The sequence below is a fragment of the Pleurodeles waltl genome, chromosome 12 (genome assembly GCF_031143425.1).
Source record: "Pleurodeles waltl isolate 20211129_DDA chromosome 12, aPleWal1.hap1.20221129, whole genome shotgun sequence".
Classification (NCBI taxonomy): domain Eukaryota; kingdom Metazoa; phylum Chordata; class Amphibia; order Caudata; family Salamandridae; genus Pleurodeles; species Pleurodeles waltl.
Genome location: NC_090451.1, coordinates 696,122,955 through 696,135,967, shown reverse-complemented (window position 1 = coordinate 696,135,967; position 13,013 = coordinate 696,122,955). Strand labels below are relative to the sequence as shown.

The window sequence follows — 13,013 nt, the reverse complement described above, 5'->3', positions numbered from 1 at the left end:
AATCTGAGTGCGCATGTGTGTTTGCCTGGCAAGGCTGCCCAAATGCACATGTGCACTTAGGTACACTCTCTCCTCCTCCCACCTCCTGTGGACTAGCCCGTCCCTCCTTGCACATGCTGCTGGCTGAGCTAGCAGAGGAAAAATAAAACAATAAAGAAATATAGTTTTATCTTTCAGCTCCTGGCTTAGACGGGGGGAGATGCTCCCTCGCAATTGCGAAGGAGCTGTCCCTGGTTGCAAAGGCAATGCCAGGAGTCGCAAGGGGCAAGCCAGGGGTCACAGCTGTGACCCCTGGCGACGCCTAAACGACATCCATGCACTAATCCTTTCATACTTTTCCCCCTGTGACTCATTCACCTTCTCAATAACTCGCATGTCCTCCCCTTATGTTCTGTGCATTATTTCTCAACCTCCTTCTACCACTGTCTTTTGCTGTCTCCCCTTACTCCCTATCATCTCTTTTTTCACAACTATTCACCCCTTCATCTCTTCTCAGTCCCCTCCACCCTACTTCCCCTCTCCACCACCTCTTCCGGGTTTCTTCTCTCACCCATTCTCACTGATTATGGCCCTTTCCCTCCCCTCTTTTCCCAGCTTCTCCTTTCTCCATGGACCTCCACCTCTGTACGCTTCACCGTCTTTTCCTCTCTACATCTCTGTTCTCTGAGGGCCACCACACGCTCTCCCATTTGTTGATTATGCCTACAGCCGCCTGGTCCGATCAATCCAATCGAAGGAAGTTCACGCCTCTTGTTCCTCTCTCTCCCTGCCACAGATATCCGCGACAGCGGGAAGAAGCCGGTCATGCTCTTCATTCATGGTGGTTCCTACATGGAGGGGACAGGAAACATGTTCGATGGAAGCGTGTTGGCCGCCTATGGCAACGTAATCGTGGTCACCATGAATTACCGCCTTGGAGTTCTAGGTAAGGCAGCCATGTAAGGCGGAAGTTCATCAGCCTAGGGAATATGGCAACTGTTTTTCTTTATAGCAGAAGCGGCCATCTTAGAGCGCGAGCTCTCCCAAAAAAAGCAGGAAGAAGTCAGTGAGAAGGGAAAGGTAGGTGTAATGAAGTTATGAGACAAAGCAATGGTGAGTTGTCTAAGGGCACAGAATCATAATCGTGTGCTATCATTCACCAAAAGACTCATTTAATGTTAGGCCTTGGTTTATCCAGCTAACTAGGAAATATTCCCATTTCAAGATGGCCCCCTTATTGCTTTTGTGTCAGTGTGCAGTGTGTACATCCTCTCATACATGCTTGTTTCTTTGACTATTTCCAAATATCAATCATTTTATTATGATCTTATCTACTGTAAAGAACATGCAAGTGTTTCTAAGGGGATGGTACAGGCTTTGCCTGCCCAAACTGGTGTTTTGGGCACTAATCTGCAACGGTGATTCAGAACTGTGCTTTCCTTGACTCTCCTGTGGTAGTTGTGGTCAAGCACTCAAGTTCATCTCAAAGATGGTGGTGTCAAGGAATTCAACCCAAATCCAGTGCACCACAAGATATCACAATCAATACAGGCAAACGTTTACTATGGAGGTTGTGTTAATTGTGTATTCTGCACAGATGAAGGACAACTGGAGGCTTTCTGTTACACTTGGTAGGTTTATTCACAAGTGAGAGGTGGAAATAAGTCTAGAGAGGCACAGCGCCCCGGTGAGCTATGGTAGTGACCACCTCAGTCCCCAGCCTCAAATGCTGGATCAGTACTCTAACATGTAACACGCGGACACAGATCAGGGTGCACATCATACACTAATGTGATGTCTTAGGAACGTCAGCATAGACAGAGGGCTGCACAGTACAAGATACAACACATTAGGTTTCCTGCATCACCTTATTATACCTTCAAGTATAATAAGGAGATGAGGAAATGAGAGTGAGGAAAACTGGATGTCGCTATCCATTACAGTTTCCGAGTTGTGATTCCAGTTTTACTATAAGGTCACATAACAATTTCAAAGACAGAAAAATGCTTCATGTCAAATCTACAAAGTGTGTCTCCCTGATGAAACTACAGAAACCCTCTGATCTACAAAGTTCTCAAAGAAGAAGTTTCAGCTCTTTGGTAATGTCACGTTACTTACTGGTAATCTTCATTACTCCAACTCAGAGTCTTCCCCTGTATAGTCCTGTGTTCCCACCCTCCCTCCCGAGGGTGGAATTGGTTATTTCATCTTGTTTTTGGCTTTAGGATGCTTGAAAATTGACAGGGTGTGAGGTAATATTTACTCCCTTTTTACTGCACTGCCTGGTGGGTAATGGCAGCCATATTGGGAGGATTTTTTTTTTTTTACATTTGCTAGGGAACAGGTTCTGCAGGACGAAGATGGAATATTGCAGGTAAGGACTGTAGCAGGGAAGATGGACGAGGTGGTAATTCACTGCTGTGCATAGTCAATAGTGGATCCGCACATGTTACAAATTAATTTTATGGTTATTCATAAAGCACTTTCCATGCGCCTTGCAGGACCCTAAAGCACTTTCAAATTATTGAGTATTAACTCCAATTGTATCATTTCTACAGGCTTCGTATGCCTGTGAGATCACCTGTGCGATCTGACATTTTTCGAGTTCCTAGGAGTGCTTTGGCTGTGTGGTTGAAATGGTTTTGTTTACAGTCAGGCCTATCCCTGGCAACAACTGTAGAAACATTAGCCAAACCAGGCGCAATTCTTTCACGAAAGCTCTAACTCTGCAAAAAAAATCTTTGCCATTGTCAAAGAGATCTCTCAATCACCTGCAAGTACTCAGTTCATCCCTCGATCTGGCAATCTGTGCTCTGCCATGGCTGATATTTTCTACAATCAAATCAAAAATGTTTATTACAACTGTAATCCCTAGATTCACCTCCCTTCATCCTTCTTCTCTCTGCCACTGCCAACAATGCTTCTTGTCCCAATTCTGCCCCAGTTGGCTTAAAATAAGGTATTAAATCTAGGCCTGGGCACATTTTTAATTATGCAGGCAAACAGGTGGATTTTGGTAATTTCATGTTACAAACTTTGCACACAAAAATTGTGATTACACCATTATGTCACATCATATAATTTTGGGGACATATTTTATCGTGAGAGGTATAATTTGGGTCATTTTCGAACATAAGTGGCATTTCAGGTAGATTTTCTTACCGGAGTGGACTGTTTGGGTAATTGTTGAGCCTGAAACTACAAATCCGAATGCAAGCGGTGTTGTTTTAAATGCGAGCTGCAGTTCCTTTAGTGTGACTGTCCAACAAACATTTCACATAGATTTTTATTCAAACTGAATATTTGGGCAATTTCTGATTACAAAACCACAAATCCAAATGCAAGCAGTAGTGCTTTGAATGCGAGCAACCGGAAATCAACTTAAAATTACAATTTGAGTTGAAGTTTTACCCAAATTGACCATTACAGTAATTTTTGGAATGCAAGATGCATTTTGCATACTTTTGCGATAATTTTGCATAATTATGTTACAGCAAATTGCACAAGTTTTGCGCAACTCTAATTAAAACTACGCAGGCCGTGAAGCCAGACTTGCTTGTGCCACACTGCATTAGGTCCTGCCATCACTGATCTTTTCAATCTCTCACTGGCATCTGCCACTTTTCCATCAGTCCGGAAACACACAAAAGTTCTACCCTTCCTGAAACAACCTTCAGCAGACCTCAGCACTCTGTCTAATAATATACCAATGTCCTTAGTGCTCTATATAGCTATAGTTCTGGAAAATTAATTTAAAAACAGATCTAACTTGAAACTAACCATTTGCTGGACCCTTTACAGCCAGGGTTCAGGACTGCCCACAGGAGGGAAACTCCTCTAATTGCAGCTGCCGATGATACATGGCACAACCTAGATTGGGGAAAGTTCACTGCCCTGATCCTATTTGACCTTTCGACAGCCTTCAACACTGTGTCACATACCACGGTGCTTAGAAGTCTCCTCGATTTTGGCACATGCTTGTACGCCCTCACATGCCTCCAGTCCTTCAATCCATTTGCTCTCAACCTGTCTCATGCTTTCCAGTCACACACCCCACAGCCTCACAAACTACCTGCAGGATCCCTCAGGGCTCCACTTTAACCTATAAGCTCTTTGACGCATACCCAGCCAATTCGTATTCTACGAAGCCAACACTCAGCTTACCATCTCCATATCTGATGACGTCCTCACCACTCAACCCAGCCTTAATTTGAGCAGACTAGGCTTTCCCGGATGAATGAGAAACAATTACCTAAAACTAAAGTGCGACAACACAAAGGTGGTCCTGGCCCCACCTCCCTGCTGTGGATGCTCTGTTTGATACATGCCCTTGTATCTACCCCAGCTTCTGAGCTCAAAGCCCTTCCTGCTCGTATTAGAGCATTCATGAGCCAGGAGCAAGCACCTGCATCTGTTCCATGGCTGATGATGCCGTCGCCATTACGGCTGGGGGAAACCTGCGATCCTATTTGGGTTGACTGATACTCCAAATTCATTGGTCCCATGTCCTTCTGACTTCAGTGGAGCCAAGAGGTGGAGTCTAATTTGGTTCCAGCCTGTAACCAGATGACTAGTGGAGGCCTTAGTGATTCAAAGTTTGAACTACATTAAAGATGGGAGATTTACAGCATCAAAAAAGACTGTCCTTGAAGACAAACAACCAAATGAACAGGCCCAACTAAGGTGAAAACTCACCTAAGAAAGTTCAAGAGTGAGAACTTCATTGCAGAGACCACCACAAAAATCTGTGAGGCGTACACTTAAAAAACAACACCTTCCAGTTCAAAGGAAAACAAATGATTAATAGCTTAAACTGTTTTAAAAGATCAAAATAAAGAGCGGTACATCACCAATAACAACGACCTTAGCTTGAAGCTTACAAAACAGTACTCAGTCTGAGATTGCTTTGAGCTAGCAGGGTCACTGCGAAAGGCACGTCATTACTCATCTCAGCAAAAATTTACTTCAGTCATTAATTCTTCAAACAACTGCAATGATAACCCATTGACCACTTCTGCTGCTTTTTGCTGAAACAAATTTTGTTCCAGATATTCTAAATTCGCTGGACATTCAATGTGACAATGAATCTATGTATGCCTTTCGGCGGGTAGGATCTTAAGAGATAAAGAACGGACAGCAAGGAAACACAACCTCCCTGGCCCCCTCCTTTGATAACTCTGACTTAGTAATCAAACTGGATAGGCTTTCAGCAATAGCAGCTTTACAAAATTCACCTCTTTCAAAAAAAAAAACTGAATCCTTTAATCTTCTCTTAGATCAAAATATGGTCTAGCTAACAGGTGAAGACAGCACCTCCCCCGCTTATCCCATGCTAAATGCCCCTGGGAGACATAAGCGCTAACTAAAACATATGGCGCGCTCATAAAATAGTCATTATTGTTTTCAGAGCAAGTAGCGCCATTAGAAATATAAACACAAAATTAAAAAGTCTGCAACAAAATTCAAAACTTGTAGTAAAAATAGAGCAGATATTAAAAACCTTTGAATCCAGCAATATTAACATCTTGCGCCTGGATAATACTGTCAGTTTGCTTCAGCTACCCGCAAGCAAAATTGAATCAGTATTTATCAAGTCAAAGGCCGCAATACCAAATCTACCCATTTTGGTTACAATACTGTTTTTCCAGGCACTATTTATCTACCCATAATTGAGTTCAGAAATACATCAAAAGATTTGTCTTACAAAAAGAGAGTTATCAGCACAAATACATAATTCACTACAAAAGGAAAGTCTACCCAAACCAGCATTCTCATCTATCGGTCAAATCAAAATCTCTGTAACATCAATACAGGTACTGAAAAAAAGGATGAGGGATTTCAGTCCTATATAAGCAAACGTTGATTGAAGAAACTAAGATATTTAAACAAAAATCTTTTCCCAAATCAAGTAAAAGTAACAACAACTATTAATGGATTAAACGGATTCCCTCCATATTTAACCAGGCAGAATCAAGTAAAATGAATCAATCTATCAGATCAGATCAATTTAGCCCACACCGGCAACGTACAGCTCACGCATGACTGGTTGCAAGGAGAAACCCCAGCTTCACCATAGAAGAAAACAAAGCCAATACCAACGTATAGTGAAGTAGTCGCCAAAGAACTCTATGTCCCAATAAATGTTGTTGGGAAGCAAGTTATTAACGAGTCATCAGAACATTTATCAACCTCCACAACCATCACAGTAAAAAATTACTTATTTAGCAGCACTTTTTCACCTCTTGTGAAGGTGCTCTCACCTCCAACATAAAGGAGTCCAACCTCAACAAATTAAGGTCCTCATTAAAAACCCTGGCGGTAATACCACCAACAGGCCGGCAGTAAAAAAAAAATGGGATTTTGACCCTGGCGGTAACCGGCAACCAAGACCGCCACTTAAACACACTGACCGCCAGGGCGGTAACAGCCGCTGGGCTGGAGACTTCAGTCTCCAGCCCGGCGGCTGCCACAATCCCACCCTCGGGATTACGACCCGGCATACCGCCATGTTATTCTTGCCAAACTGGCCACCAGGAAAACCATGGCGGTAAGCACTATCAGTGCCAGGGAATCCCTTCCCTGGCACTGATAGGGGTCTCCCCCGCCCCTCCCCCTCGTCCTCCCCCACCCTCCCGCACATATACACATCCACACGCGCACCCATATACACACATGCACACACGCATACCCACCACCACCCACGCATGCACACATACATAGCGACACACCGCAACACACACCAACATACCTTGTCACACACGCATTCACAACACACAACACTCACAATCACTCATTCATGCATGCATCCAATGCGATTCACACCCGCATGCACGTATACCAAAACATACACACCCTCCCCCCCACATACACACAACACCCCCACCCCCCTCTCCGGTCGGAGAACCCGACTTACCTGCTTGCAGGGGGTCCTCTGGCTGGAGACAGTCCGCAGCGCTGCTGTCAGCAGCAGCGTCCACCAGCAAAACACCGGCAGGCCGTATCATTGCTCGTGATACGGAAGGCAGTGTTTTGCTGGCTTGGCGGTGCTGCTGTCAGCAGCGCCGCATTACCACCGTCAGCTGCAATGACCGTCGGCGGTGTTCTGCCAGCATCCTGGCGGTATACCATGGGCGGTCATGATACACGTAGACAGCTGGTAGCCACGGCGGCGGTATGTTGGCACCCGTCGCCGTGGCGGTAGGAGGTAGTTATCGCCAATGTTGTAATGAGGGCCTAAATGATTATATCACAACCTATTTTAAATACAGAGGGCGATATGGATCAAAGAAAAGACACCGGAGATGGTAATACAACCTCTTTTGTAACAAATAGGACATTCAGACCACCAAATAAAATCAACAACAAATTTATAGCAATAAATAATAACATCAAAACTTTTAAATTGGATGTATGCCCATTGTGAAAATCCAAAGGAAAACATGACATTTTAAATTGTCAAAACAACCTAAAATGATGCAGATTTTTTCCTAAATTACTAGGTATTAGTTCCAGTGGCCTTGTTAGTGTGCGTTTTATGCAAAGAAATAAGCTTAACGGAGATATTAGTCATACAGCTTGGGCCACATAATTCATCACAGCACAAATCTAGACAAGAAAGGAAGATATGGCTGTATAGGGAATGATAGCCTCACGAGTAGCAAAACCAAAATATCCAAATATATTAACATAAATAGACAAAGGTTATAACAATTCAGTTTTTACACAATCATTGTATAAAATAATTTATTTTAAGGGACCAGAATACGTAAGCTCAAATGAGCTTGATAATTAAAAAATTATCATTAACAAAGATTCCTCTACTGAACATTTATTTACTCTAATTACCTCTGAACAATATTGTAAAAATAATTTGAGCTTCCTGTTTAACTCCTAGCTTCAGCCAAGGTACAAGCAGGAAGCCTTTACAATGAGCTTTTGATCTACTCATGGAAATTTGCAGGGAGTGAGGGACAAATGAGCTTTAGAAGTAAAAAACATACTTGCCTTCAAACATGATTATCATGAGGTCTGCCTGCAACAAACCTGAAAAAAGAGTCCGTTTTTGTAAACCGCTGGAACCCAGTGGAATTTCTATAGCTGTATTGAAACACAATCCCAACATTAAAGAGTACCTTACTAACACGCTTATTTACAAATGTAATAAAAAGCGGGAGGATTCCACTATTTTGGAAAGTTCATCCATTTACAAAAAGAGGTCAAAAAGCAACCCTAAAAATGACCAGATGGTAACACTCCTTGATGCAGAATGCAAGATATTTGAAAAATTCTTATTGAATAAATGATCCATTTAGGTCAAAAAACTAAATTTTTTAAAGTTAAGTCAAACTGATTTTGGGAAGGATTCTCCATTACTGACAATATTGTAGCCTTTACACTGTCAGCACTGTATAGGCTATGTAGCACGGCATGTGACAAAACGAACCGAGGCCACTGATGCAAAAATGCTCAAACTGGGGAATAGGTCACTCATTTTTACATTATTAGGAGCCTTGCACCTGGCTAAAAATGTAACTTTCAAATAAGAACAATATATCATCCAAGATGTATGTGCAGGATGGATTAAAGGAGGAATGGATTCAAGCAGAACTTCTGTTTTCAATAGATAGCACCGACCTAACATACTATTCAGGTATACCAGAAGGTTTACCACCAACATTTTGCAACCAAGCAACCCACTTAGCTTATGCCCACGATTTGGACATCTTTTCAGTAACTCCAAACAGCCTACAACGACAACTTTCCAGGCTGAAAAATTTTATTCTGATAATGAAGTAACTGTAAATTTAACAAAAAAACAAAATTATGTCCTCTGACAAACCTACTAAACAATTAAAATGGAAATTAGGGAAAGCAACAATTGATCAAGTAAAAAAATACGACTATCTGGAATAATCATCAAGAACAATCTTTCCTAAATTGATCTCATCTACCTAAGTCAACAAAAATCAATCCATATAACCAAATCAGTGAAACAATTTATAAACATCTATGGTGGAAGAGCTATCAAATTTACGTACCTCAACGCCACAATGCAAACTCAGACTTGAACTCAAAAACAACAATCAACTATATCTGTGATTGTAATAGAGCCAAATGTGGACACTTTAAAATTGTTAATTTTGAGGGAATTAAATTAATTAAAAACCAAGGATTAAAGTCAGTCTGCATCAAAAAGACCATATAAGGATACACTCTTCCGCAACTGGACTTGCTTATTGAAAAAAATCGAAATGAATAGAATGAAGCGGAAACAAATTATAAGAAATATTTTGAGGAATAATAACTGTGAGAAAGGCCTATTAACATTGTTGGTCTACAATCACTTGGAATTGACAAAAGCTTCTTATTAAGTGGCAAGACAATAATATGTGGACTCCGACTTGGAAACAGCAATAAAGATGAAATATCTAATATTCAGATCAGTCTCAATTCCAAGGAGACAGTACAAGGGGCCTTGAAAGTCTTGGCATACTGTCTCAAGCGGATGCCGGACATGGGGTTATAAGGATGAACCTCTGGAACATATGCTCTGTCTCTGCGCCAGGCGGTTGTACCACGGAAAACAATATCTGCGAGCCCCATTTTTAGAAGCAAGAACAAACTAAGGAGATGACCAGGTGCTGTTTTACATTGCAGTGTCATTCTTTTATCAGCAAATCTATGACATTTCTCAACTATGCCTACAGGTTTCTGAACAGTGCACTAAAATTTACTATTTGTATGATTATATAAAATATATTTTATCGGCGTACAGGATTATTTAGCTGATACGTTGTACATAACTATTTTTAGCAGCCTTGTGTCGGACAACTTTAATTCAGATCAAACATAGAATAATCTTCCTCTCCAAGTTTGCACATCCAGCTCTTTCCTGGGTCCATCTTATGCGTACGTCGCACTTTTTCAGTTTGCACCACGGTGCACCTTTCCAAAGGTGCAACGTGCGCCGACAGGGACAGTGCGCCATACTACAAAGAATGCACTGCCCCCAGGGCTGTCGTGGACTCGCACTGCCTTCCGGGCAGCACATTCAAGTGAAATACAGAGCAGCTGCTTCAAAGCCACTCCATGTGTCAGAGGGCAGGTGGCACGTCGCCTGTACTTTGAAGAGGGAAGAGATCCCCTTGCTGTTGGGTGCAGAGAGGGACTGCATTCTCTTGCAGGGAATCTGTGGGGGAGCCCCTTTCTCCCCTGCAGGGGGCTGTCTTTAGGAGGCACACTGAAAGTGCGCCGCACTTTTGTAGCTCACTCTTAGTGTGCCTCCTAAGGGCATGTTTGCCTCTGCACCCACGCCCCTAATGCAGCACAAAAGCAGAGGTAACGCGATTCCTGCATTTACATAGGGCCTCCATGCAAATAAGGGACCCCCCTACCATGAAAGCTCTGGCACTACATGTGCACCAGTGCTGTCAGTATTACAAAGGGCACGCACAAGCATTTGTATCCCGTTCTGGAATACTATTGTGCCCCGTGGGTGCACAAAAAGGGAACACATGCCCGTTGTTGGGCACAAAGTATAATACGTCCCCAAGACTTCAAAAAGAAACTTACAACTTCCAGACTTTACTCTGCAGCTCCTGTCAGCCAAATAACTTGTTGGTACCGCAATACCCTTTTTACGGAGATATGTGCGCTCTAAACATCCCCATAACAAACAATACAAGTTGGGCATTACATTGGACAGTTCATAATTAGCAACACAATATAACGTATGGATGAAACTGAGCTCCAGTCCAGTATCACTTTGTGACCTGTAGACAAGGATGGCACTGCCCAGCTCTGCTTGCTTTCTGCTGGTCTGCAGAGAGTTCAGTCTGTGCAGTGCTAGAGAGGTTGAAACTTAGGGCCTGATTTAGAACTCGGTGGAAGGGCTGTGACGGATAGCCTGCCCGCTGAAATCTAAGCCCGATAGAATATAATGGGATTTAGATTTTGGCAGACGGGATGTCCGTCACCGTTGTGACAAAGGATCATCCACCTACTCTGTTTCCTTTGAAAAGGAGACATGAGTGCCAGTGTTGCCAATCTCGATTTAAGGTTCCTCCTTTGGGTGCAAATTTAGAATTTAAATTGGAGAATAATTGTTCCAGTTCTGTGCTTCGCCTTGAGGGTAAATCAGATGGCTTTGAAAAATATTTTAGTGACTGGTAGCCACTGCAGAGACCTTTGTCATCACATCTGGTGAGGTCAAGAACTTTATGGTGGTGGCATTGTTCACTTGGTGGAGTTTTTGATGAGTCAATTTAAGCCTGATATAGAGTCCATTGTCCTAATCTTATGTTGCGAGTACTAAGACAGTGGCGGCTTGTACCCTATGGTGATGACCTAGGTAGAGAAAGTTCCTTCATAGGGTTCTCATGATGTTGCAGATGCTTTTCATCACATTGTTGATCAGACATTGAAGTGAGAGTTCAGAGTCCATTGTACCAATCATGTTCTTTACGTCCGGTGATTTGACAACAGAGGATTTAATTTTCTTAGCCCAGACTTTCATCGGATTATAGTTGTTCTATTATCCACAGATTAGGATTTCCGAGTTAGGACTAGGGCCGGGTGTAATTTCAATTTACATCAGAGTAATCAGAATGATTTCAGTAATTCTGCATTACTCTTTGACACAAATGGCGGATAATCACACAATTACTCCTTCTCATGTAGTTTGAGAGTTTAAAATCCTAGTACAAGTGCACACTTAGCGAGCACAAGCGGCCTCTCGTTATATGTATTCTGCTGCATTTAGCGCTATTTCTTGGAGCAAAATGCACACCCATGTTCATTTTGGATGCAAGGGTGCATATTGCGCTAAGAAAATAGAGCTCAATGCCAGAAATAAATTGGAGGGAAATTCCACCTCAAATGCACATTTAGCGAGTGTCTGCTCACGCTTACAAAATGTATTCTGTTGCATTTAGTGCTATTCCTGAGTGCAAAAAGGCCCTCTTGCTTCCAAAAAGGACTATGGCTGTTGCTGCATAGCATTCTTTGCTGTCAGCTGCTGCTCTTAGCTATTTGATTATTTTATTTATTCACAATTTGTAAATAATGGACAGAATGACAAAACAGTAAAGAAGGGTGACATCGTAATGAATGGAAAAGGGCATCAGGTGCAAGAAAATAACAAATTTTGCGATACCCATGGGCTTAAAGTTCTAAATGCCATGGTGCTCCAGGGATCTGCAAAACTAGGGCAGTGGTGGGGGCTTCAGTCATAGGGCAGAGCCGGGAATGGATAGGAATGGTGCACTGCAGCACCGGTGTAAGGGGCAGTGTTTTCTTTTGTTGAGCGAGCAGAAAATCTCCCTTGAGTGTTCCATGGCGCTAAGGATCCTCCATAAATTTTCTGGCCCACGTTTGATGGTCTCTTTGAAATACTATGTACTCCAAGGGTGCAGGTGACCACGCAGAACAGATAATTCAAGGCTTAATGCATCAACTAGTGATTGCTGCAGCATGCAAGTGCCAAAAAGGAGAAATCAAAGAGTAATTGGGAATGGGAAAGGCACTCGCTGGACATAGGGGAGTGTTATAAGTTCAGTAAGAGACAGTACCACAGGACGAAAGTGCGGCTGGGCTCATGGTTTCTTAAAACCCACTGAGTGATGGGGCTACAGATGCACCCGTCACCTCTTCATGACCCCAAAGAACTGTCCCATGACCTGTCACCTCTTCATGACCTCAAAGTACTGTTCCATGACCTGCCACTTCTTCATGACACCAAAGAACTGTTCCATGACCCGTTACCCCTTCATAATCCCAAAGAACTGTTCCATGACCTGTCACCTCTTCAGGACCCCAAAGAACTGTTCCATGACCTGTCACCTCTTCATGACCCCAAAGAACTGTTCCATGACCTGCCACTTCTTCACGACACCAAAGAACTATTCCATGACCTGTTACCCCTTCATAATCCCAAAGAACTGTTCCGTGACCTGTCACCTCTTCAGGACCCCAAAGAACTGTTCCATGACCTGTCACCTCTTCATGACCCCAAAGAACTGTTTCATGACCTGCCA

At 42.8% G+C, this 13,013-nt stretch overlaps 1 protein-coding gene across 2 annotated transcripts in view; it reads left to right on the top strand.

Moving 5' to 3' along the window:
* Positions 1 to 13,013, top strand: part of NLGN2 (neuroligin 2) — a 275,173-nt gene that overhangs the window by 240,564 nt on the left and 21,596 nt on the right. For both annotated transcript variants that reach the window (XM_069215582.1, XM_069215583.1), the window contains one exon: positions 776 to 925. In XM_069215582.1, coding sequence (XP_069071683.1) covers positions 776 to 925 — 150 coding nt within the window. The remainder of the gene's footprint in view (positions 1 to 775; positions 926 to 13,013) is intronic.